We start from the raw sequence: 23,718 nt of genomic DNA, 5'->3' as shown, positions 1-23,718 counted from the left end.
GTTCAACTCATAGCCTAGAATTAAAAACCTTTGTTAATTTGTAAAATCACTGAGCTTTGGAATTTTTGGATTTTAAATCTGTTTTATTCATAAAATGAAAGAGTTAGACGAGACGATCTCAGTAATGGACTCTATGATTGCTTTCCTAGCATCCACTCTATCCCTCCTCCTTTGTACCATACTCAGCCTCTAGGGATGTAGCCTATTTGACCTAAGCCTATAAGTGAAATCTCTGTGTTTGGGTCAAGGGTAGCTGTATGACACAGCTTGGCTTATTAAACATCAGTCTCTTGACTGAGATAACATTCCAATGAGCAGTGTTGAGACTGAGACATTGCTCTGGGTAATCTAGGATGTGAATGAGATGTCAGAATTGCTGCTGTCATTTTACAGCCATGAGGGAAGTTTGCCTAAGGATGAAGTGCACTATAGTAGACTGAATGTCCCCCCTGAACTCACTGAAGCTTGAATTGTGTCCCCCAAGTTTTATGTATTAGAAACTTAGCCCCAACTGTGACTGTTAAGAGGGTGGGAAATCCTATTATGGTAATTGAAAGGTGGGGCTTTGAAGAAGTGATTAGATTGTAGGACCGTGCAGTAGTGAATGGATTAATACTGGCAGTCAGGGGCATGGTTCTGGGGGCTTTAAAAGGAGTGTGAATGAGGAAGTTGGTCACTCTCTTGCTCTCTCTGCTCCACAATGTGATACTGTGCCATCGTTGTTGCTACCACCAAGACCTTCACCAGATGTGTTCCCTGGAGTTTGGACTTCCTAGCCTCTGCAACTGTAAGCAATAAATTTTGTTTTCTTATAAATTACCCAGTTCCAGGTATTTTATTGTAAGCAATAGAAACAGACTAATACATGCACCCACAGAGGAGACAGGGCAAGAGAATTGTCCAGAAGTGTAGTTGAAGTTCTGATGAAATTGTGCCAGAATCTAGGTCTTCTTGCTGGATATTTTTAGTTATATTATCTACTAAATTTCTTTCAGTGTGTAAGACAATTTGAGTTGGGCTTTCTGTTGCATGTAACTAAAAACATGTCCAAGATACAGCTTCCAGAATTCCTTCTATCTTTGCTATCAGTGGAGAGTAATGTGTGCTCAATGGTTTATATGCTTATCCTTATTAATTTTCATGAAATGTCTTTGAGGTCAGTTTTACTGGACACCAAACTCATGTATCTCCTCAGATATCAACTTCCTTCTTTCTTGAGGCATGGCCTGCCTCCTGGGCCATATTGCTGCCACCTTTTCAGGGCTTTCCAAGCTGGCTGGAGTCTGAGTTGAAGCTCTGGGCATGAATAGCTTTCTTGTCCATGAGCCTGTCCAAGGCAAATTGCCCACAATACTTTCTAATTTGTATAAAACAGCACACTTGTTTCCAGTCAAGATGACAGAATAGATGGTCTCCAGCATTACTCTCTCTCACAAATCAACCAATTTACAACTATAAAAATGTAACATCAGCCAAGCTGAGGTCACTGGAGCTCAGGGGAAAAGGAGGAGAGACCTGTGGAGTTCATGAAGGTGGGAGAAACCACAATGAGAGAGAGAAAAAACTCCTCGGAGTGTTTCAGACTGCCACTGCTTTAAGGCTTGAGCTGCTGAGCGCATGGAGCAAGAGCCAGCAGAAGCCGCAGCTGTGTCCTTCAGATGGAGTTGCTTGGGGGCAGCAGGGGAGAAGAGGGCCTCGGTGGCCCTCAGGACAGCAAGACCACTAATAGGGTTACCGTGGACCCACGCAGGAACGAGGAGCCAGAACAGCTGAAAAAGGGGGGCCCTTTGGAGGCCAGTGAGTCACCGCAAGGGACCTGCACAGTGCCCATCCGATAGGAAGGGTTTGGAGCATGGGTGGTGGGGGTGATGGACCCACCAGGAGAAAACTGGGACACAGCAAGGACAGCTGATCTGCCTCCCAATCAGCACAGGACCACTGAGAGGAGACTGGTCAGGAATGCAGAATTGCATTGGGTGTAGTTTGATGAAAAGATTCAGGCCCAGATCAGAATTTCTACAAAACTCAGGTGCACCGGGTCTCTGGAGAGGCGGAAGTACCTATAAGGTCAACCATTTAACCTTGAGCTGCACAAAAAGGCTTCCCTAGGGAAATAGCAGGAAAGCAGCAATTTAACTCAACCACACAGCTCAAGTACTGGTTCCCACAGGAAGTTCCCTTGTTTTAGAAGTAAGCAAAGGACCAAAAATTAGTTCTGGCCCAGGCACACCACCAGCACCTCGGGGCCTGCCCGGGGACCTGAGGCTTGGAGCCAAGCACCAGACCCCACTCCCACATCCAGGTACACCACCAGTTCCTCAGGGCCTGCCTGGGGGCCAGGGGCATGGAGTGGGGACCAGACACCCCCACCCACTACCAGGCACATCTCCAGCACGTTGGGGCCCTATCCAGAGTCCTGAGGCATAGAGCCAGGGACTGGACCCCCCACCACAACCAGGCACACCACCAGTGCCAAGGAGCATGCCAAAAATATCACCTCCATGTGGGTGGCTCACCACAGCCACCACAGTAACTACGGCTGCTGCGATAGTGGCTAGATGTCACAGCCACCATGCAGATGGTTCACCAGCCACTGGAGTGCATTGACACAAGGAGAGTTACCAGCAGAGACCAAAGAAAAGAAGAGGATGTCTCTCTCCACAAAGTCCATTCCAGAGTGACAGAAGAAGAAGCTGCTCTATGATAATATTGGGGGACCTGAACACACCTCTCAGCATTGGACAGATCATCTAGGCAACAAGTCAACAGAGTAACCACTACTCTTTCAGAGGGAGAGAAGAAATCTAGGGTTATCAGTGGTTGGAGGAGGGAGGGAGGGGGGATAGGGAGAGACTGGACAAGAGGCATGAAGAATAAGTACAATTTTTAACAGTACACATAGTAGTAATATTGATTTAATCAGCATATGTCAACGTTGAACCCTCCAAATATGTATAATCAATTATGATTCAATAAAATAAATAAATAAATAAATAAAACAGCACACTTGCAGGCCTTGTTTGGGGCTTCCTGAGTGCCTGTGAAGGGGAAGATGGTACCATCATGAAATGTGAGCAGTTAATCCTAGGGGATGAACCTTGACCAATGAGAAATGAGACATGAGGGAGCTGCACAGATAAACTCCCAGTTCTCTCTCTGCTCTGGGAAGCTCTGACGTGTGGTTTTTTCTTTCACATCTTCCTGTTGCTTTGCTTCACAAAGTCTCTTCTTGCCTCACTTCCACTTCTTCCACACCCCTTCCTCCCCAGGTTTGTAACTTTCACATGGTGTCAGCTCTTTAATCCTTGCCTTTTCTTCTAAAGAACCATCTTTATGTTAACAAGACAAGATGGATGAATGGTTAAATAAAATGTGGTATGTGCATAAAATGGATCTTTATCTAGCCTTAGAAATTATGCCTTAGAAACGATGACATTTGGATGAAACTTGAGGACATTGTATTAAGTGATATAAGCCAGTCTCAAAAAGACAAATAGTGTATTATTCACTGATAGGAGGTACCTACGGTAGTCAAATTTATACAGACAGAAAGTAGAATGGTGGTTGCTAGGGGCTAGTGGGGAATAGGGAATGGGAGTTATTGTTTAATAAGTACGGAGTTGCAGTTTTGCAAGATAAAAAGATTGGCGGCACAACAATGTGAATGTACTTGACACTCCTGAACCATACACTTAAAAATGGTCAACCTGGTAAATTTTATGTTACATGTGTGTTACCACAGTTAAAAAAAATCATAAAGTTTCTTTGTACAGAGTAAAATGCAGGTAGTAGAGAATGGATATGAAAGATTATTTGAAGAGTTTCTGTTGAATTCTTATTACTGAATGAAGGTAGAACACAGCCTTTCCTAGTTTCAGAGAGCTTACTGTTTCCCTGGTCCGTGATAGTTTTTCCTTTCTCGTCCTGGATAGTCTCCTCTCTGTATTTTGGAGGGAAAGTCCGACCTAGACAAGGAGCCACCATGAATTCACTAAGTCAGGGAAAATTCAGTTACAGAATATGTGACAGCAGTCTCCTTTCCTGATGGTTCAATATGGCCTTGAATAATACCAGGGAGTGTCTGCAGGAACTTGATCTAGGATCTGATTTAAGGAAGTTGGTTCTGAAAAAGGAGTCCTGAGAGAAGGAGTCTGAGGCTGTCCTCCTTGCATTTCTTCATTTGTCAGCAGCCTTCCTTCCCTTGCACGCCCCCATCTGACACGACTCAACACAGCTGCTCCAAGGCTATGACTCCCTGGGAAGCTGTCAGCACAGTTCCCATGGGGACAAAGACCTCTGGGATGTGTCCTTACTTTACAATATGATTACTGACTCTTAATATGTTACTGTAATTTCTAGCATCTGCACAGTGTTAACACTGAAATAGAAACATATTGTCTGGAAGCTCTGGTGATAGGTCCAAAATAATGTCATAGCAAAAGATTATAAATTGATGCAACTTTTTGGAGGCCAATTTGATTAAAAAAAAGTAACATAATTATTTAAAATTATAAGCTTGTAAAAGTGTAGCAGTATATATGTGAGGATTGTATTGCAATGTTGTCGCTAATGGTAATAAACTGGAAACAACTCAATGTCCATTAACGTGAATGAGTGAAAAATGATATAGTCATAAAAAGAGTATTAAGAAATTATCGAAAATACAGTAGATTTTGTGCTGATATGGAAAGAACCTTGCAGCATATTATATGAAAAAAAGCAAGTTTCAGGACAGTATGTGTGCTAAAATCCTATTTTTAAAAAGTATATGAACACCCTATGCGTATACTCTAATGCATATACCCTATCAAATATATGGACAGATAATTTTTGTTCAGATACACAAGAGATTAATAAAAGTATTTAGCTCTAGGAGGTGAGACAAGACAGTAAGTCACATGGGGAGAAGGACATTTAATTTTTGACATTATTTTCCTCTATATGCATTTAAAATTTTTAACATGAACTTGTGTTAATTATGTATAATATATAAAAATGTATTTCTCTGAAAGCAAAGATAAGCATATTTGTCATTTTTATAATTTTCAGTACCAGCATTTTGGCTCTTCACCCTTTACATCTCAGTCCAGTCAGTTCAGGGAGGTGACCCAATAGCATTTGGATACCTACAAGGGAAATGTTGGCTGAACAGCCACAGTTGGAATGCATGACACTGGACAGACTGGAAAGGGATAAGGGCTGTGCACTAGCTGACTGTGAATTTGGGTGGGTGAGACATCCTCTTCATTTCTCTCTTACCAGGATTCCCATGAATATGGGCAGAAATATCTGGTAGAGGGAATACAGAGATCATCTGGGGAAATGGGCCTCATGAGGGCTTTAAGATGAGAAAATTTTTGACAGAAGTCCATTTGGGTGCGCTGCGTGTGTGTGTGTGTGTGTGTGTGTGTATATGTGTGCGCGCGCGCGCGCGCACATGCGTCCGCATGGGTGTGCGTGCGCGTGTGTGTTTCAATACTTCCCATCTCAAGGTCTTTTTAAAAATTTTGATAAGATACAAGTAACATAAAATTTACAGTTTGAACCATTTTAAGTGTATATTTAGAACGCTTAATTACATTAATTATATTTACAATGTCGTGCAATCATCACCACTATTTCCAAAACTTTTTCATCACACCAAACAGAAACTTTCTATACATTAAGCAATAACTCTCCCCTCTCCCCTGCCTCTGATAACCTCTAACCCTTTTTCTGTCTCTGTGAATTTGATGTGTAGATTTATGTTTTCAACAAATTTGAGAAGTTTTAGGCCATTATTTGTTAAATATTCTTTCTACACATTTCTCTTTGTCTGTTCCTTCTGGGATTCCCATGATATGTATTTGGAGTGATTGATGGCATTTCACAGGTCCCTTTCTGCTCCTCAAACTGGATACCTTCAGTTGTCCTATTTTCAAGTTCACTGATTATTTATTCTGCTAGCTTAAATATGCTGTTGAACCTCTCTAGCGATTTTTTCATTTCAGTTGTTGTATAATTCCAGAATTTCTTTTTGTTTCTTTTTAAAAAATAATTTCTATTTCTTCATTGACACTCATTTGTTCATATGTTATTTTATTGATTTCCTTAGTTCTTGGTCCACATTTTCCTTTAGCTTTTTAAGTGTGCTTAAGATATCTTAAAGAATTTGCTCCAATGTCAGGCCTTCCTTAGGGATGGTTTCTGTCAATTTACTTTGTTCTTTAGAATGGGCTATAATCTTCTATTTCTTTATATCCCTTCTGATTTTTTGTTGTTGAAAACTAGATATTTGGATATTATAGTGTCATAACTCTGGAAATCAGATTCTCCTTTTTTCCAAAAGTTTGTTGTTCTTGTTGTTGTTTACTCATTGAAGATTATAGTCATCTACTTGTCTAGTTACTTTTCCACACTTCGTACAAAGACTTTTTCCTGTCATATGTGGTCACTGAATTCACTGTTCCCTTAGCTGTTATTCAGTTAATGTTTTGACAGAGATTTCATTGCATGCCAGGTTCAAAAACAAACAAAACAAAACAAATGTAAACTAATAAACAAACAGGCAAAAACCGAAACACAAATGAACAAAAAACACCACAAAAAACCAAATGCCTCTGCTCGACTTTACATATTGACTCGGTGCTGTGGCACTTCTCCAACCCTTAACCAGGCTTGCACTGAGCCTCAAAATCAGCCAGAAATAAGAGTTGGGGTCTTTTTAGGTCTTTCTTGGGCATGTATCTTGCCCTGGACATGTGTATGATTTCCTAAATTTCTCGGTATACATGGGTGCTTTTGAGTTCCAGAATTTCTTGGAAGAAACTTTCTCCAACTTTCCCTCTGAGGCTTTAGATGGTCTGTTATATGGCTCAACAGTCTTTTTTTTTTTTTCTTTTGCCTTAGGTGTCTACAGGATTTTAGTTAGCCTTCTCATGTTCTTGAGCAATGCCTACCATTTTGCATGAAAAGTGGGTCCATATTAGGTTAAACAAAGATGAGCACCTTATGACAATCCTTAAAAGGCCTCAGACAGATTGGAATAGACATACACAATTGTTTTTGAATAAGGTCTTCTGTGCTCCTTCTGAAACCAGAAGCTGGGGTCCCACACTGGGGCCAAAAGCTGCTATTTTCAAGACTGTTGCTGATCTGGGGAGAAGGTAGGCAAGGAAAAATAAAATAGGACACTTTTCTAACATCTTAAAGCTTCATTTTACTTGATTCAGTGTTTGCTTGGTAGCTGTAAATTTCTAAATGTTTTCCACAACTCTGACGAAGTGGTTCTGACAGTTTCTTTCTCTTTTTCCCTCCCTCCCTCACTTGCTTCCTTCCTTTCTTTCCTTTCCTTTCCGTGGAGGAGCAAGAGCTTGGACCTGCCTCCTTCTCCATTTTACTTATGTCACTCACCTATCCCTGACCTCTGGATCTTGGAACCTCATGTGGGGTCTTCTCCTTGGGGTTGCATAGGTGCCGTAGAGCTGAATGAAATTAGGGAGCTGCACAAAAGAGGGCAGGGGACTGGCTTGAACTGTTTGGTGATGACCAGGACTTGGGGCCTGGGACAAACGCAGCCTGGGTGTTGAGAGACTCTTGAGGAGGAAGATTTCTAGTTTTCCAATTACACAAAAGTTTTGGAAGTTCTAAAAGCTGATTAGCCTCAGGAGAGAAGCGCTGAAAGTTACTGTGTCTTTCCCTTGACTGCATCCCTAGGGTTTCTCTAAACTAACTTTCCACAGTGAATAATCTTCCTTAGGGACACATTGCAGAGGAAAAGAAGGAGGGAGACAGACAGAGGGAAACAGCGGAGCACTCCACGGCTCTATGACTTCCGCATTTTCCTAACTGCCTGTGTGAAGCAGGTTTCTCTTTCACTGAGAGCGAAGACAGCAGCAACTCTCTCTGGCCCACAGGGCATGTTCAAGAGCAGGAGGCAGGACGTAGCCTGGGCCCCCTCCTGAGAGCCATAGGACTTTTCAGTTCATTTCCTTTCTCAGGAGGTGAGTGTCTTGTAGGGATTTCATTCTGTGAAGGAGAGAGTGGAAGAGGATCACGATGGGAAGATCTGGGCCTGCCTGCCGTGTAGAACTAGGATGACCAGAGCCTGGAGAGTGGGCCAGGGGACAGCAGAGTGACCAGACTCCTCTGCAAATGCCTCCTGCACAGCAGAGAGCACTTTCCTCTATTCTCTGACCCACTTTTGATCATAGACAGGGCTCCCCCCCACTGTCAGAACCTCATCTCTCCTTTCTTTTCAGCTTCTCCTGGATAAATAGAATATGTGGGAAAGACTACGGAGTTTTTTCACTAAATCTATCCTTGAAACCCCACTGTCATTTTATAATTGTTCTCCAGGCAGAGGGCTGGATGTTGATGGGGCTGGTGATGATGTCTTTCAGTGAAGACAGGAGAAAGAGAAAGCAGTTTTCTTCATAATTGGATATAGGCAGGACTAGAAGAGCTGTATTCATAGATTCATTGCCTAATTGATCAATTCATGGAATCATCAAAGAATACTCATTGAGTGCCAGCTCACTCTGTATCAGACACAATGAGTAAGAATAACAAGTGTCTGCTTTCATGGTGCTTACATTGTAAAATGACTGTGAGAAAGTAAAAAGTAAATGGAATTTTAGGTTGTGAGGGCTAAAAAGGTAAACAGATATTAAGGAGGCACTGGAGAGTGAAGGGCAGCGTAGGTTCTTTTAGAGGATGATGAAGAAAGGCTCCCTGAGCTTGGGCACTTGAGCAAAGAACTGAGGAAGTGAGAGATCGACTCCAGAAATCTTAAGAGGCTCAGGTCCTTGGTTCTAAGTGGATGTTAGTAATAGTTGAGTCTTTAATTTTTTTCACATAATATTTGTGGAAATGTAATCATAGAAGGAGCATTGGTTGTGAGGGGACTTTCCAAACTGTCTGTTAGACTGTGACCATGGTCGTCTGCATTTAGGGCCTGGGCTGGACCCAGAGTTCACATTCAGTGGCTTTGACTCTCTGCTGGATCTAGGGCTTTGAGCTCTCCTGAGGGCAGGGGGTGTTGGAATTGGACCTCAAACATCTTGTCTGCCAGCCCCACTATAAGTTCCAAGTCGGACAAATGGAGGTTGAAGGTAAATTCCTTCTATATCCTTGTTCTGGGTCCTCTTCCTGTCAGTTTGGTGATAAGATGTTTCAGAGCGTTGGCGAGAAATGGTCCTGCTGGACTAATCCCAGGTGCTGGTTAGTCTGCCTCCTGTGAGAAGACACATTCGTTGAGGAGAAAAGAAGGGAAGCTTTCCTTCCTGATATAGGGAGGAAGAGGGGGCTTAGCCACTCAGGGGTATAGCTGACCAATAGATGGAGAGAGGCTCAGTCCCTGCCCTCAAGATCTTATTGAAAATTCTCGAGAGAGTTCCGCACCCCCCTTCTCACCAACACTCAGTACTAATGATAGAGGGAAAGCAGTAGCTTTAAAGTAAATATGGTGTAAATGGAACCTAAGATTTGAAGAAACAATATAATCTAGTAACCAGTTGTGGGACAGGAAAACTTCTATGCAGAAGGTGATACTGAAGCAGGAATATGCAGGAGAGAAGAAACATTCCAGATGGATGAGAGTTCCTGGTAGACAGGAACACATGGCAGTCAGGGATACAGACAGGGTGGCGGTTCATAGCAGAGTGGGAGGCACATGAGCTGCGGACTGAGAGACGCAGGTGCACGCTGGGCGGGGAAGGGGAGGGCTTTCGTGTCATGGGATCACATTGGTGGCTGGGCTCATCTCCTTGGCCAATTCAATTTTCTTTATATATATATATATTTTTCTTTTAAATCAAATTGCACTGATGATGTACAGGGAATTCATTCAGGAATATGAACCCTTCCTAGGGATGCTGTGGAGCCTGTAAGCAGGATAGGTGTATTTTCTCTACTTGAAACAGTTTCTACCTGTTTTGAGATGAGAAACAGTTTTATTTTTCTTTTGTTCTCCAGATTTCGCAAGAATCAAGCCCTCAGAACTAAATGTTGGGGAATTACTCTAGTGTCACTGAATTTCTTCTCTTAGGCTTCCCTGGCTCCCAAGAACTACGCCATATCCTTTTTGCCATATTCTTCTTCTTCTACTCAGTGGCAGTACTGGGAAATACGGTCATCATCGTCACTGTCTGTGTTAACAAACATCTGCAGTCCCCCATGTATTTCTTTCTTGGCCAATTGTCCATTCTGGAGACCCTGACCACATCCACTGCTGTCCCTTTTATGCTCCGGGGGTTGCTGCTTTCAAGGACTCAGACAATATCTTTGACTGCGTGTGGAGCACAACTGTATTTGTACCTTTCACTGGGTTCCTCAGAGTTCGCGTTACTGGGAGTGATGGCTGTGGACCGTTATGTGGCTGTCTGTAACCCTTTGAGGTACGACATCATTATGAACAGCTGCACCTGCATGTGGCTGGTAATCGTGTCGTGGGTGTTTGGGTTCCTTTCTGAAATCTGGCCAGTCTATGCCACGTTTCACGTTACGTTCTGCAAATCAAACCTGATAGACCATTTTTACTGTGACCGAGGGCAGTTGCTCAAACTATCATGTGATGACACTCGTTTCTCAGAGTTTATTCTGTTTTTAATGGCTGTTTTTAAAATTTTTGGTTCTTTAATCACTACAATTGTATCTTATGCCTACATCATCTCCACGATCCTCAGGATCCCCTCGGCCTCTGGCCGGAGGAAAGCCTTCTCCACCTGTGCCTCCCACTTCACTTTTGTTGTGATCGGCTACGGTACCTGCTTGTTCCTCTTTGTGAAACCCAAGCAAACGCAGGCAGCCGAGTACAACAGGGTAGCGTCACTGCTGGTTTTAGTGGTGACCCCTTTTCTGAACCCTTTTATCTTCACCCTCCGGAATGACAAGTTCATCCAGGCTTTTCAAGATGGCATAAAACGTTGCTATCAACTTCTCAAGAATTAGATCTGGGCTTGGGACAATCTTCATCAGGGACTGGAGTAATCTGAAGGTACTAATGCAAATCCAAAATGATCATTCTCATTGTCAAATAGTTTGTGATCTATGAGGGAATTTTAAGGTACTGACGGTGCTCCAATTTGTGGCTGGATAGTTCCTACATGAGTGATTTCTTTACTGTTTTCTAAGTGGATGTATGCATTGATTCACTGTGTAGTTATAATGCATTTTCATTAATAAATTTGACAAGTGTTAATACATAAAATATGTGTAATTTTTAGAAAACTCAGACCTGTGAATGGGCAAAATAAGAAAACTGTGATTCATTCTCTGACAGCTGACAAAAATGTGTAATTCCTGGTGTTGGGATTATCTTCCACTATTGTCCCCATGCTTTCATGATGTCTTCTCACTGTGTAAAGCTCACTTTGGTTCCCTGAGTGAGCCAGTTACAGCCTTAAGTTTCAACCTTTTCTTATTGTTCCTACTGCCAAGGTCCAACAGTGACAGTATTTTCCTATGGGCTTTCTCACCTGGCAGCTGGTGAGAGTGAACTCAATCCACAACCCAGACTGCTTAACAATCTTAAGAGCTGCCTGTGTGTTAATACAGCTGCATCTCTAATTTGTAGATTCTCTCAGTGCGTGGAAGGAAGGTCTTGGAAAGAAATATTTTCTTACCTAATGTCCCTCACATCAGCCTGCCTGCTCCACATGCCGGTGTGCCATGGAGCTCTGTTCTGGGAGGTGAAGTGACAAGGGAGAGCTGCCTTGCTATGTGCTTGGACTGAGAGGGGAATGCAGAGAGGGCAGAGGAAGGGGCAGCCTCTGGTCCCCCTCCCTGCATTTCTCACATTCTTTAATCCTGACATGGCACAGTCTCCTCCTTGTTCCCTTAACTCTCACACCTACCAGGAGTTTTCTGTGTGATTTCTGTGTTTCTGTTTCTGTGATTACGAGATTTATTTCTGTTTCTTTTTCTTTCCCTTTCCCTCACAAGGACCCCGTTTACCAAGCTGTCTTCCAGCTCCACTCTGGGATCCCCTAAGCCACATATCCCTGTTCCAATATTGCCCCATCTTAGCTCCTGTCCCTGTCACACCTGTTACCCTCAGTATTTCTGTATTATATGACACAGTTTTATAGATTTTTTTCTATAAAAATTTTTTTTTTATCATTATACAAGTAATTACACAAGTTTGGTGGCAACCCACATAGATATGAACAGGTGGTTTTCTAAATAATTTATGGGACTCTTATTCATGAATATTATACAACATAAGAAGAATGAGGAGGTTTACAGTGTCACTGAAAGAAAGATCTTCAAGATATACTGTTGAGTAAGAAAAGCAATGAGCAGAAAATTTGTTAGGCGCTATATTTTTGGAAGAAAAATGTAAAAATTAGTTTATATTCATATATACATATAATATTTGCATAAAGAAAAGTCTGGAAGGGCAAGAAAATTGGTTACCTTGTGGCTGTGATGGTGGGAATGGGACTCATGAGAACAGTGCTGGAGTGAGACTCTCCATATTCCACTTGAATATGTAGCATAGCTCTTCATATTCTACTTGGATTCTACTGCATGCTAATGTCTTACCATCTCAAAAATTAAAGTACTCACACTTCTGCTAATTGCCCAGGAAGGTTTGATCATTCATGCAAGCATCTCATTGTAATAGAAGAGATATTTTGTTAGGAGAGTCTTTAGTAAGTCTATATACTTTGTAAAGTTTCTGTAGAGCTGAATAGAGAAAATGGGAGAATAACAGGGGAGAAGAGATGAAGCTTCACATTTTTCTTATCCTTAGGTCTTGGCTACTTTGTAATGATATGGAGATATTTTTCAGATGTTGTAGATATCTATCATATACTGCCTAATATATTCCGGAAATATCTTTCCTCAATCTGTTTTTTTTTTTTTTTTTTTTTTTGGCTTTTCTTATTTTAAGTGAATCTTTCATGTAGAAACATTAATTTTACAGTTGTCAAATTTAATATTTTCTTCTATGATTTTTATTTGTGTCTATTGTTTAAAAAGTATTTCTCAAAAGGCTTAACAATTATGTCTTTTAATAGCTATATACTCTTATAATGTAGATATAATACAATAATTTTTTTATTTTTTATTTTTGTTTTTATTTTTTTTAACTTTTATTGAATCATAATTGATTATACATATTTTGGGGATTCAATGTTGACATATGTTGATCAAATCAATATTACTAGCATATATATTGTTACTTATTCCTTATGCCCCTTGTCCAATCTCTCCCTATGCTCCCCTCTGGCCCCACTCCCACCTCTGATAACCCTAGATTTCTTCTCTCCTTCTGAAAGAGTAATGGTTTGTCTGTTGGTTTGTTGCCTAGATGATCTGTCCAATGCTGAGAGGTGTGTTCAGGTCCCTCAGTGTTATCATAGAGCAGCTGCTTCTTCTGTCACTCTGGAATGGTCTTTGTGGATAGAGACATCCTCTTCTTTTTTTTGATCAATGCTTGTGACTCTCCTTGTGTCAATGCACTCCAGTGGCTGGTGGACCATCTGCATGGTGGTTGTGGTGTCTAGCCACTTTTGTGGCAGCTGTGGTTATTTTGGATCCTGTGGTAGGCCACCCACATGGAGGTGATGTTTTGGCATGCTTCTTGGTGCTGGTAGTGTGCTTGGTTGTAGGGGGGTCTGGTCCCCACTCCATGCCTCAGGTCCCCAGGCAGCCCTGAGGTGCTGGCAATGTGCCTGGTTGTGGGTGGGGGGGGGGTGCAGTCCCTGGCTCAATGCCTCAGGTACCCTGGCAGGCTCTGAGATGCTGGCAATGTGCCTGGGCTGGAACTAATTTTTTGTACTTTGCTTACTTCCAAAATGGGGGAACTTCCTGTGGGAACTAGTACTTGAGCTGTGTGGTTGAGCTAAATTGCTGCTTTTCTGCTGATTCCTTAGGGATGGCTTTTTGTGCAGCTCAGGTTTTAATGGTTGACTTTTTAGGTACTTCTGGCTCTCCAGAGACCTGGTGTACCTGGGTTGTATAGAAACTCTGATTTGGGCCTGAGTCTTTTCATCAAACCACACTCCCTGCAATTCTATATTCCTGACCAGTCTCCTCTGAGTGGTCCTGTGCTGATTGTGGGGGAGATCAGCTGTCCTTGCTGTGCCCCAGTGTTCTCCCAGTGGGCCTGTCTCCCCCACTGCCCATGCTCCAAACACTTCCCATGGGACAGGCCATGTACTGGTCCCTTGTGATGACTCACTGGCCTCTGAGCAGCTCTTTTTTTTCAGTTGTTCTGGTTCCTTGCTCCTATGTGGGTCCATGGGAACCCTATTAGTGGTTTTGCTGGCCTGGGGGCCACCAAGGCCCTCTTCTCCCCTGCTACCTCCAAGCAACTTCATCCAAAGGGCCCAGCTGAGGCTTTTGCCGGCTCCTGCTCCATATGCTCAGCTGTTCTATCCTTAAAGCAGCCGCAGCAAGAAATGGTAGGAGTGGTGTTTTCTTTCTCTCATCGTGGCTTCTCCTGCCTTCATGCACTCCATAGGTCTCTCCTCTTCCTCTGAGCTCTAGCAGCCCCAGCTTGGCTGTTATTGCTTTTTTATAGTTGTAAATTAGTTGGTTTGTGGGAGAGAGTGACGCTGGAAACTGTCTATTCCACCATCTTGCAGGAAGCTTCAAGTGAAATTTTAAAATATGTTGACCGTGGTTTTACATCTGCAAAAACAGATGAGTCCTCCTTGAGGTTCCTCTAAGGGAGTACGAAGAGCATCCAGAGTTTATGGCCTTGGAATCAGCTGAGGTTGAATAGGGTATGCAGAAGAGAAAGGACATGGAACTTATCAGGCAGCAGTCAGTATTCTAATTCCAGAAGAACTGCTTAAATATCTTGTAAAGCATAAGAACCATGCAAAACTAGAAGGGAAGCCATAGATTGGCTGTCACAATAACTTTTTTAAAAAAGAGAAATGGGGAAAGCATAAACAAAATTTTAAAAAACATTGTCAGTAATCATATTGATAGAGATAGTATTAGTATTCTAGGGCTGTTACGTGTGTAATGTGAGATAAAGAAAATGAGTAATTATAAAATATTCTAATTCTAAAATGATGTAGAAAAGGTTAGATAAGGTCCCTACAGTCTTACATTTGAATTGCATATTAATGGGTGGATGCATCTATCTTTCTATCTATATTTCTCTTCTGACTTTGTCCACTGAATGTCTTAGTAACATTGACGAATTCAATAATAATGAACATTCCTAGATCCAGAGTGTGGTCTTACAATACTGTTTCCCAGTGTGAGAAACCAGGTTTTCTTGGATCAATGGCTGATTCCAGATCTAGGATAGAAAATTTACAAGATGAACTTTGTAAATTCACTTTGGCCTAAAGGTTTGTTTAGACTTAGTGAACTGTACTGTAACCTAAGTTGATGTGTAAACAGACTGTAACCTAATCTTGTAATCTATCTTGATGTGCAAACAGATTGTAGCCTACTTTTTAACAAGTAGCTGAGTCTCAGCCAATAACAGACAGCCAACTGTTCAAACTAGCTTCAAATAAAGCAAATACCCAGCTCTAACCAACCGAGGTGTTTCTGTACCTTACTTTCATTTTCTGTATGTCATTTTCCTTTTCCCACTCATAAATGTTATCTGAACATGCAGCAACCCCAAAGTTGCTCAGAGCCTTTTCTGGTTCTGGGGGCAGCCTGCTTTGTGAATCATTCTTGGTTAAACTCTGTTAAATTTAATTTGCCAGAAGTTTTTCTTATCTACAGCTTGGAACATCTTGTCATACCAGATATTGAAGATTAAAATGATTCGGGAGACAACTGAAGGAGCAATTCCACTGGTCAAAGATGAAAGTTGTGCATCAAAAAATACAATAATTCCAATCATTTGAAACCCATCAAATATATTCACATCTATGAGTTTATAATTTATTGAAAACCTATTCAAGGAAATAGTAACAAAAAACTTTCCTGGTGTAGGGAGAGATACAGACCTTCAGAGCCAGGAAACTCAAAAGTCCCCAAACAGATTCAATACAAAAAGACCCTCCCCCAGACATGTTATAGTTAAATTTGCAAAGCTCAGAGACAAAGAAAATTCTAAAAGCAGCAAGACAAAAGCATCAGGTCACTTACAGGGGAACCCACATCAAACTAGCAGCAGACTTCTCAACTGAAACCCTATAGGCCAGAAGAAAGTGGAATGATATATTGAAAATACTAAAAGAATAAAATTGCCAGCCAAGAATGCTTTACCCAGAAAGGCTCTCCTTCAGAAATGAGGGAGAAATAATGTATTTCCCAAACAAAAGTTGTGGGAGTTCACCACCACACGACCAGTCCTGCAAGAAATTCTCAAGAGAGTCATTCATCTGGAATCTGAATAATAGTGACCACTGTCCCAAATACACAAGAAAGAGCAAAACCCATTGTTAAAACAAAAATGCAAACAAGAAAGAGAAAGAAGCTAAATCATCCCACCTCAAATTTCCAACTAACATTGAAGAAGAGAAATAAAAGGCGAAATAATGATCAAAAGATATTTAAACCATCTAAACAAGAAGCAATTCAGTGACAGGAATGAAGCAACACTTGTCAATAACTACCCTAAATGTGAATGGACTAAATTCCCCATTAAAAAGACACAGATTGATTGGATTAAAAAGCTAGACCCAAGTATATGCCATCCTTGAGAGACCCACCTCACCTGTAGAGACACACATAGACTGAAAATGAAGGGATGGAAAAAGATATGTCAAGCAAATGGAAACCAAAAATGAGCAGGAATAGCTATTCTTATATCAGACAAAATAGACTTTAAAGCAAAAAACATAAAAAGAGACAAAGAAGACCACTATATAATGATAAAGGGATCTATCCAACTAGAAGACATAACAATAAAAGACATGTATGCACCCAATACTGGAGCACCCAGATATACAAAGCAAACACTCTTAGACCTAAAGAAAGAAATAGACCCTAATATGTTAATATTGAGCGACATGAGCACCCCTCTCTCAGTATGGAACAGATCTTCCAGGCAACAAGTCAACAAAGAGACACAGGATTTCATCTACACCTTAGACCAACTGGACTTGGCAGATATATACAGAACATTTCACCCAACAACTAAAGAATATACTTTCTTCTCATCAGCTCATGGAATATTCTCCAGGATAGACCACATATTAGGTCACAAATCTAGCCTCAGCAAATTCAAAAAAATTGAATTCATTCCAAGTATCTTTTCAGACCACAATGGAATCAAATTGTAAATTAATAATAAGTAAATCTCTGGAAACTATACAAATATATGGAAAATAAATTATAGGCTCCTGAATGACCTATGGGTCCAAGAAGTAATTAAACAGGAAATTAAAAAATTTCTAGAAACTAATGAAAATAAAGATACATCATACCACAGCCTGTGGGACACTGCAAAAGCAGTACTAAGAGGCAGATTTATTACAATAAATGTTTACATCAAGAGAACGGAAAGACTTCAAATAAACAACCTAACACTATGCCTCAAAGAACTTGAAAAAAAACAACAATCCAAACCTAAGAGTAGTAGATGGAAAGAAATAATTAAGATCAGAACAGATCTAAATGAAATAGGGACCCCCAAAAAACACTAAAAAAGATCAGCAAAACAAAGAGTTGGTTTTTTGAGATGATAAATAAAATAGACAAAAAATTAGCTAGGTTAACAAAAAAAAATAGAAGACCCAAATAACGAAAACCAGAAATGAAAAGGGAGACATTACAACCAATACCACAAAAATACAAAGAATCATTAGAGACTATTATAAACAACTGTATGACAACAAACATGAAAATCTGCAAGATATGGATAAGTTTCTAGACACATACAAACTACCAAGACTGAACCAAGGTGAGATCAAAAACCTGAACAGATCAATAACAAGCAAGGAGCTTGAAGTGGTAATTATCAATCTTCCAACAAAAGTCTAGGTCTGGATGGTTTTATAGCTGAATTCTATCAAACTTTTAAAGAGGAGTTACTACCAATTCTCCTCAAACTATTCCAAGCAATTGAAACAGAAGCTATTCTCCCAAACTCATTCTATAAGGCAAACATAACTCTGATACCAAAACCAGATAAAGACACAACAAAAAAAAAATTATAGTACAATATCCTTGATGAACCTAGATGCTAAAACCCTCAACAAAATATTAGCAATCAGAATACTGCAACATATTAAAAAAATTATACACTATGATCAAGTGGGATTCATCCCAGGGAAGCAAGGATGGTTCAACATACGAAAGTCAATAAATGTGATACATCACATCAACAAACTCAAGGGCAAAGACCATATGATTATCTCAATAGATGCTATAAAAGCATTTGACAAAATTCAACATCCCTTCATGATAAAGACTCTCAACAGATTAGGTATAGAAGGAAAATATCTCAACACAATAAAAGCCATTTATGACAAGCCCAGCGCTAGTATCTTTTTGAATGGGGAAAAACTGAGGGCCTTTCCCTTAATAACAGGAATAAGACAAGGATGCCCACTCTCACCACGTCTATTTAGCATAGTACTGTAGGTACTAACCAGAGCAATCAGGCAAGAGAAAGAAATAAAGGGAATCCAGACTGGATAAGATGAAGTCAAACTTTCTCTATTTGCCGATGACATGATACTATATATAGAAAAACCTAAAGACTTAGAGCTGGTTAATAACTTCAGTAATGTCACAGTATACAAAATAAATGCCCCAAATCAGTTGCATTTTTATACTCAAATAATGAGTTAAACAGAAAGAGAAATAAAGAAAGTAAGGCCATTTACAATGGTCACACACACACAAAAATATCTAGGGATCAATTTAACCAAGGAGGTGAAACACCTCTACAATGAGATCTACAAACCACTTCTGAAAGAAATTAATGAAGACACAAAAAAATGGAGAGATATTCTATGCTCTCAGATTGGAAGAATTACCATTGTGAAAATGTCTATACTACCCAAGCCGATCTATAGATTCAATGCAATCCCCATCAAAATACCAATGACATTCTTCACAGAAATGGAAAAAACAATCTTACCTTTCATATGGAAAAACAAAAGACCCAGAATAGGCAAAGCATTCCTGAGCAAAAATAATAATAATAATAATAATAATAATAATAATAATAATAAAGCCAGAGGCATAACACTATCTGACTTCAAATTATTCTACAAAGCTATTGTAACTGAAACAGCATGGTACTGGTATAAAAATAGATAGTCAGACCAGTGGAGTAGAATTGAGAACCCAGAAATCACCCCTCAGGCTTGCAGCCATATGATATTGGACAAAGGCAACAAAAATCTACATTGGGAAAAGACTGCCTCTTCAACAAGTAGTGCTGGGAAAACTGGATATCCACGTGCAGAAGAATGAAACTAGATATACATTTCTCACCATACACTAAAATCAACTCGAAATGGGTTAAAGGCTTAAGTATAAGACCTGAAACTGTAAAATTACTAAGGGAAAATATAGGTGAAGCACTTCAGCAACTAGATCTGGGCACAGGCTTTATGAACATGAGCCTGAAAGCACGAGCAGCAAAAGAAAAAGTAAAGAAATGGGAGTATATCAACCTAAAAAGCTTCTGTACAGCAAAGGAGACAATCAGCAGAGTGAAATGACAACATACGGAGTGGGAGAACATTTTTGCTAACTATGCATCTGACAAGGGATTAATATCCATAATATACAAAGAACTAAAGCAATTATACTGTAAAAAAACAAATAACCCAATTAAAAAACGGGCAAAGGAGATGAATAGACATTTTTTAAAGGAAGACATACAAATGGCCAACATGTACATGAGAAAATGCTCAACACCACTAGTCACCAGGTAAAGGCAAATTAAAACTACATTGAGATACCACTTCACCCCAGTTAGACTGGCCATAATCAAAAAGATGGTGAATTAATACTGCTGGTGAGGATGTGGAGAGAAGAGGACACTCCTACACTATTGGTGGGACTGTAAATTAGTACAACCACATTAGTATAGCAGGATGGAGGTTTCTCAAACAACTACAGATAGATCTTCCATATGATCCAGCAATCCCACTTCTGGGTATATATCCAGAGGAATGGAAATCATCATGTCAAAGGGATACCTGCACCCCCATGTTCATCACAGCTCTGTTTACAATAGCCAAGATACGGAACCAACCTAAATGTCCATCGATGGATGAATGGATAAGGAAACTGTGGTTTATATACACCATGGAATACAACTCTGTCATAAAAAGAATGAAATAGTCCCATTTGCAACAACACGGATGAGCCTGGAGAAACTTATGTTGAGTGAAATAAGCAAAGCACAGAGGGATAAATACTGCATGTGCTCGCTCATAAGTGGGAACTAAGAGAGAAAGAAGGAAGGAAAGAAGGACCACAGTGGTGTGTTGCACTTGCCGAGGGAGAGAAAATACCTAGGGATACAAAATGGATTGGGGGCAAAAGGGGTGGGAGGTTGGGGATAATTGGGTGGGGGACACAAGGTACAAAAACAATTTCTGGTAATGGATATGCTGCCAGTATGAATCTGGCCCTCATATCATGGGCATGAGGGGTGACGATTAGCTTTGTATGTCATGAATATTCATAAAAAAATTAGTCACCCTCAAAAGATGATATTTATCATTCATCAGACCTAAGTCTAATTATGCCTCTGAAATTAGTTACCAACGTATAGAAAAATATACAGAGAACAGAAAGCCATGTTTAACTGCATGGCAAGAATGGAATCAGCCTTACCTAGATTAAGGGAACAGGTACAGTCAAAAAACCTGGGGTATTCCACAAGTAGACTGGAAGAAAGAGAAATGGCTATAGAGAGAAACCTCAGATCAAAATCGACTAAAAAAATGTATCCAATGAAAAAAATGTGTAAGACTAAGATATAGTGTGGAGCAATTCAAACTCGGGTGATAAAACCGTTAAGGAATGAAAGGAAGTGATTAGTTATATGTCAAGGTCATAGTTACGTCTAAGGACATGAGGACTATAATGGGAATGGGACACATTGATGGGCTTCTGGGGTTGCTACCAAAGTTTTATTTTTTGACCAGAGTAGTGGTTGCAAAGTTGTTCACCTCATAATAACTTATTAAGCTATGCATATATTTGGTGTGCTGTTTCTATGTATGTATTTTATATGAAAATTAAATGATTAAAAATCTTTATATGAGGGTACATTAAAAAGTTCATGGAAAGATTAGTATTATCATTTAATTCTATTCTTCCGCTATCTTTTTGAAGTATTCTCATATATTATTCTAATAGTTTTTTTTTTATTTTGACATTTATGTTTTTAAACAAATACCTATTGTGAGATAGGTGAAAAGTTGGTGACTGCCTAGACTCTCTAGAAATAAGAGCTTTAGGCAAAGATTAAGTGGTAAAGGTTCATTTGAGGGGGGTGCAATTCTAGTACAGTTGACCCTTATACAGCTCAGGGTTAATCTGGGTATAACAGTCGATCTTTCAGGACCCATCTATGTGAAAAGTCGGCCTTACTTATTGGTGGAATTGGCACTTCATGTACATGGATTCTGCACCTGCTAAACCGTATGTTCAATTTGCAGTTGGTTGAACAAAAACTCTCGTTAAGAGGGAATCCATGCAGTTTAAACTCATGTTGTTCAAAAGGTTTGCAGAGCAAAAGTAAAAGAAGTGAGACAGGAAAGCATGGTAAACAGTGCAGTGTCATGAGTTACCATGCTGACCACTGTCCCCTTTGACTTTAACTTCTGAAGTTAAACATAGACTTAGCATACAGTGTGGATTTAATATTTGTCCCCTCCAAAGCTCACGTGGAAGCTTGATTCCCAGTGTGGCAATGTTGAAATGTTGGGCCTTTAAGAGGGAATTGGATCATGAAAGTTATGCTCTCATGAACAGTTTAATTCATTCATGGAGTAAAGGGTTAATGGTTTAATGGGTTATCATGGGTGTGGACTGGTAGCTTTATAAGGTGAGCAAGTGAACATGTTAACAAGCGTTCTCACCTTCTTGCCATGAGAAAGAGTGGCTCTCCATGGGACTTTGTAGAGACTCCCCACCCAGAAGAAGGCCTTATCCAGATGCACCCCCTAGACCATGGACTTCCAGTCTTCAAAATGTAAGAAATAAATTTCATTTTCTTAGAAGTGACCCAGTTTCAGGTATTCTTTCATAAGCAACAGAAAACAGACTAATATAGAGCACACAACCCAGCAATTGAGCTCCCTAGGTACTTACCAAAGTGAACTAAAAATTTACATCCACACAAAAACCAGCAAAGGAATGCTTATAGAAGATTTATTTATAGCTGCCAACATTTGGAAGCTACCAAAATGTCCTTCAGTAGGTGAATGGATAAATAAATTGTGATCCATCCATATAATGCAAATACTATTCAGCAATAAAAAGGAATGAGCTAAGCGTTCACATAACAAAATGAACGAATCTTAAATAATTTTGCTAAGTGAGATAAGCCATAGCAAAAGGCTACCGTTCATATGATTCAATTCTAATGGAAGTCTGTAACAAAGGAGAAAATAATAGGGATGAAAAGAGATCAGAGGTTGCTTATCTTTTTGGAATAAGTAATGAGATAGTATTTGACTAAGGAAGTACAGGAAATTTGGGAGTGATGAAACTAGTCTGTATGACATTGGCAGATACATTATGCATTTGTCAAATTCACAGAACTTTACAGCATAAAAAGTGAACATTAATGTATGCAAATTAAAAAAATATCAGTTATGAAGTTGGGGACCCCAAGATGGAATAAAGATTTTGACAAAAGAGCCTATGTGTAATGTAACTTCACTGAAGAGGGTGGGGGAAAAAAGGAACTGACCTAAGTAACTTTGGAAAACAGTGTTTTGACTGAAAACCGCAAAGCTAAAGACAAAAAGAACTGTACATAATCACTGCACTCTAATCAGTAAAGATGTTTCTCATGGAGAAATGGGTTAACAATTCTGAAATTGCTGTACATGTGTACTTGGTTGAAAAAGTGAAAAAAGGGATGGTGGATGGCAACAGCCTGGTTTCTCACCATGAAGAGGGAAGCTATATAGATGCGGAGACAGAAGGACAGCATGAACCATGTGGCCCTGGGTTAGAGATGGAGATGTCAGCTTGAGCTCATGTTTAGTTTAATGTAGTCTTTTCAAAGAATAGTGATGAAACAGTTATGTCTGCATAGCTGGATAGATATAGAAATAATTATTGTTATGTGTATACCTGAGTTAGCTCTGTCTGCTGAGAGGACCTAGAAGCACTAAGTACCTGTGTATCCTGTGTTGGGATTTTGGTTTCTAATAACATTGCCCAATAAAATGAAGCAGGACTTTTTAAAGACATGGCTGATTCTGGGTCTGAGGCAAAATATATCAAGTTAAGTCCAGAGCATCTTGTACTACTAGAAAGTATAGAAATGCTTCCAGAAACAAAAGTTTGGAGCATGTCAAAGGGATGCAAAAGTCAACCTGAAAGAGAACCTATCTTAGTTTATTCAGGCTGCTGTAACAGAATACCATAGACTGGGTGACTTATAAACAAGAGAACTTTATATGTCACAGTTCTGGAGGCTGGGAAGTCCAAGATCAAGGCACTGGCAGATTTCATGTCTGGTAAGAGCCTGCTTTCTCATACGTAGATGACTGTCCTTATGCTTTGTCCTCACGTGACAGAAAAGGCAAAGGAGTTCTCTAAGGTGTCTTTTGTAAGGGCACCGATATTATTCATGAGAGCTCCACCCTTAAGACC

General features: G+C 40.1%; 1 protein-coding gene across 1 annotated transcript; it reads left to right on the top strand.

Moving 5' to 3' along the window:
- Window positions 1–9,984: 9,984 nt before the first annotated feature.
- Window positions 9,985–10,929, top strand: LOC134381268 (olfactory receptor 9A1-like). The gene has a single exon (XM_063101349.1). It carries the CDS (start codon window positions 9,985–9,987, stop codon window positions 10,927–10,929), a length of 945 nt encoding a protein of 314 aa, XP_062957419.1.
- The last annotated feature ends 12,789 nt before the right edge of the window (window positions 10,930–23,718 follow it).

The sequence above is a fragment of the Cynocephalus volans genome, chromosome 6, assembly GCF_027409185.1.
Source record: "Cynocephalus volans isolate mCynVol1 chromosome 6, mCynVol1.pri, whole genome shotgun sequence".
Taxonomy (NCBI): Eukaryota; Metazoa; Chordata; class Mammalia; order Dermoptera; family Cynocephalidae; genus Cynocephalus; species Cynocephalus volans.
The sequence above is the reverse complement of the archived record's forward strand: the minus strand, read 5'-3'. Positions and strand labels throughout refer to the sequence as shown.

What these genes read in the sequence shown, in the direction of transcription:
- LOC134381268 (XM_063101349.1), top strand. Translation starts at nt 9,985, where the DNA reads ATGTTGGGGAATTACTCTAGTGTCACTGAATTTCTTCTCTTAGGCTTC.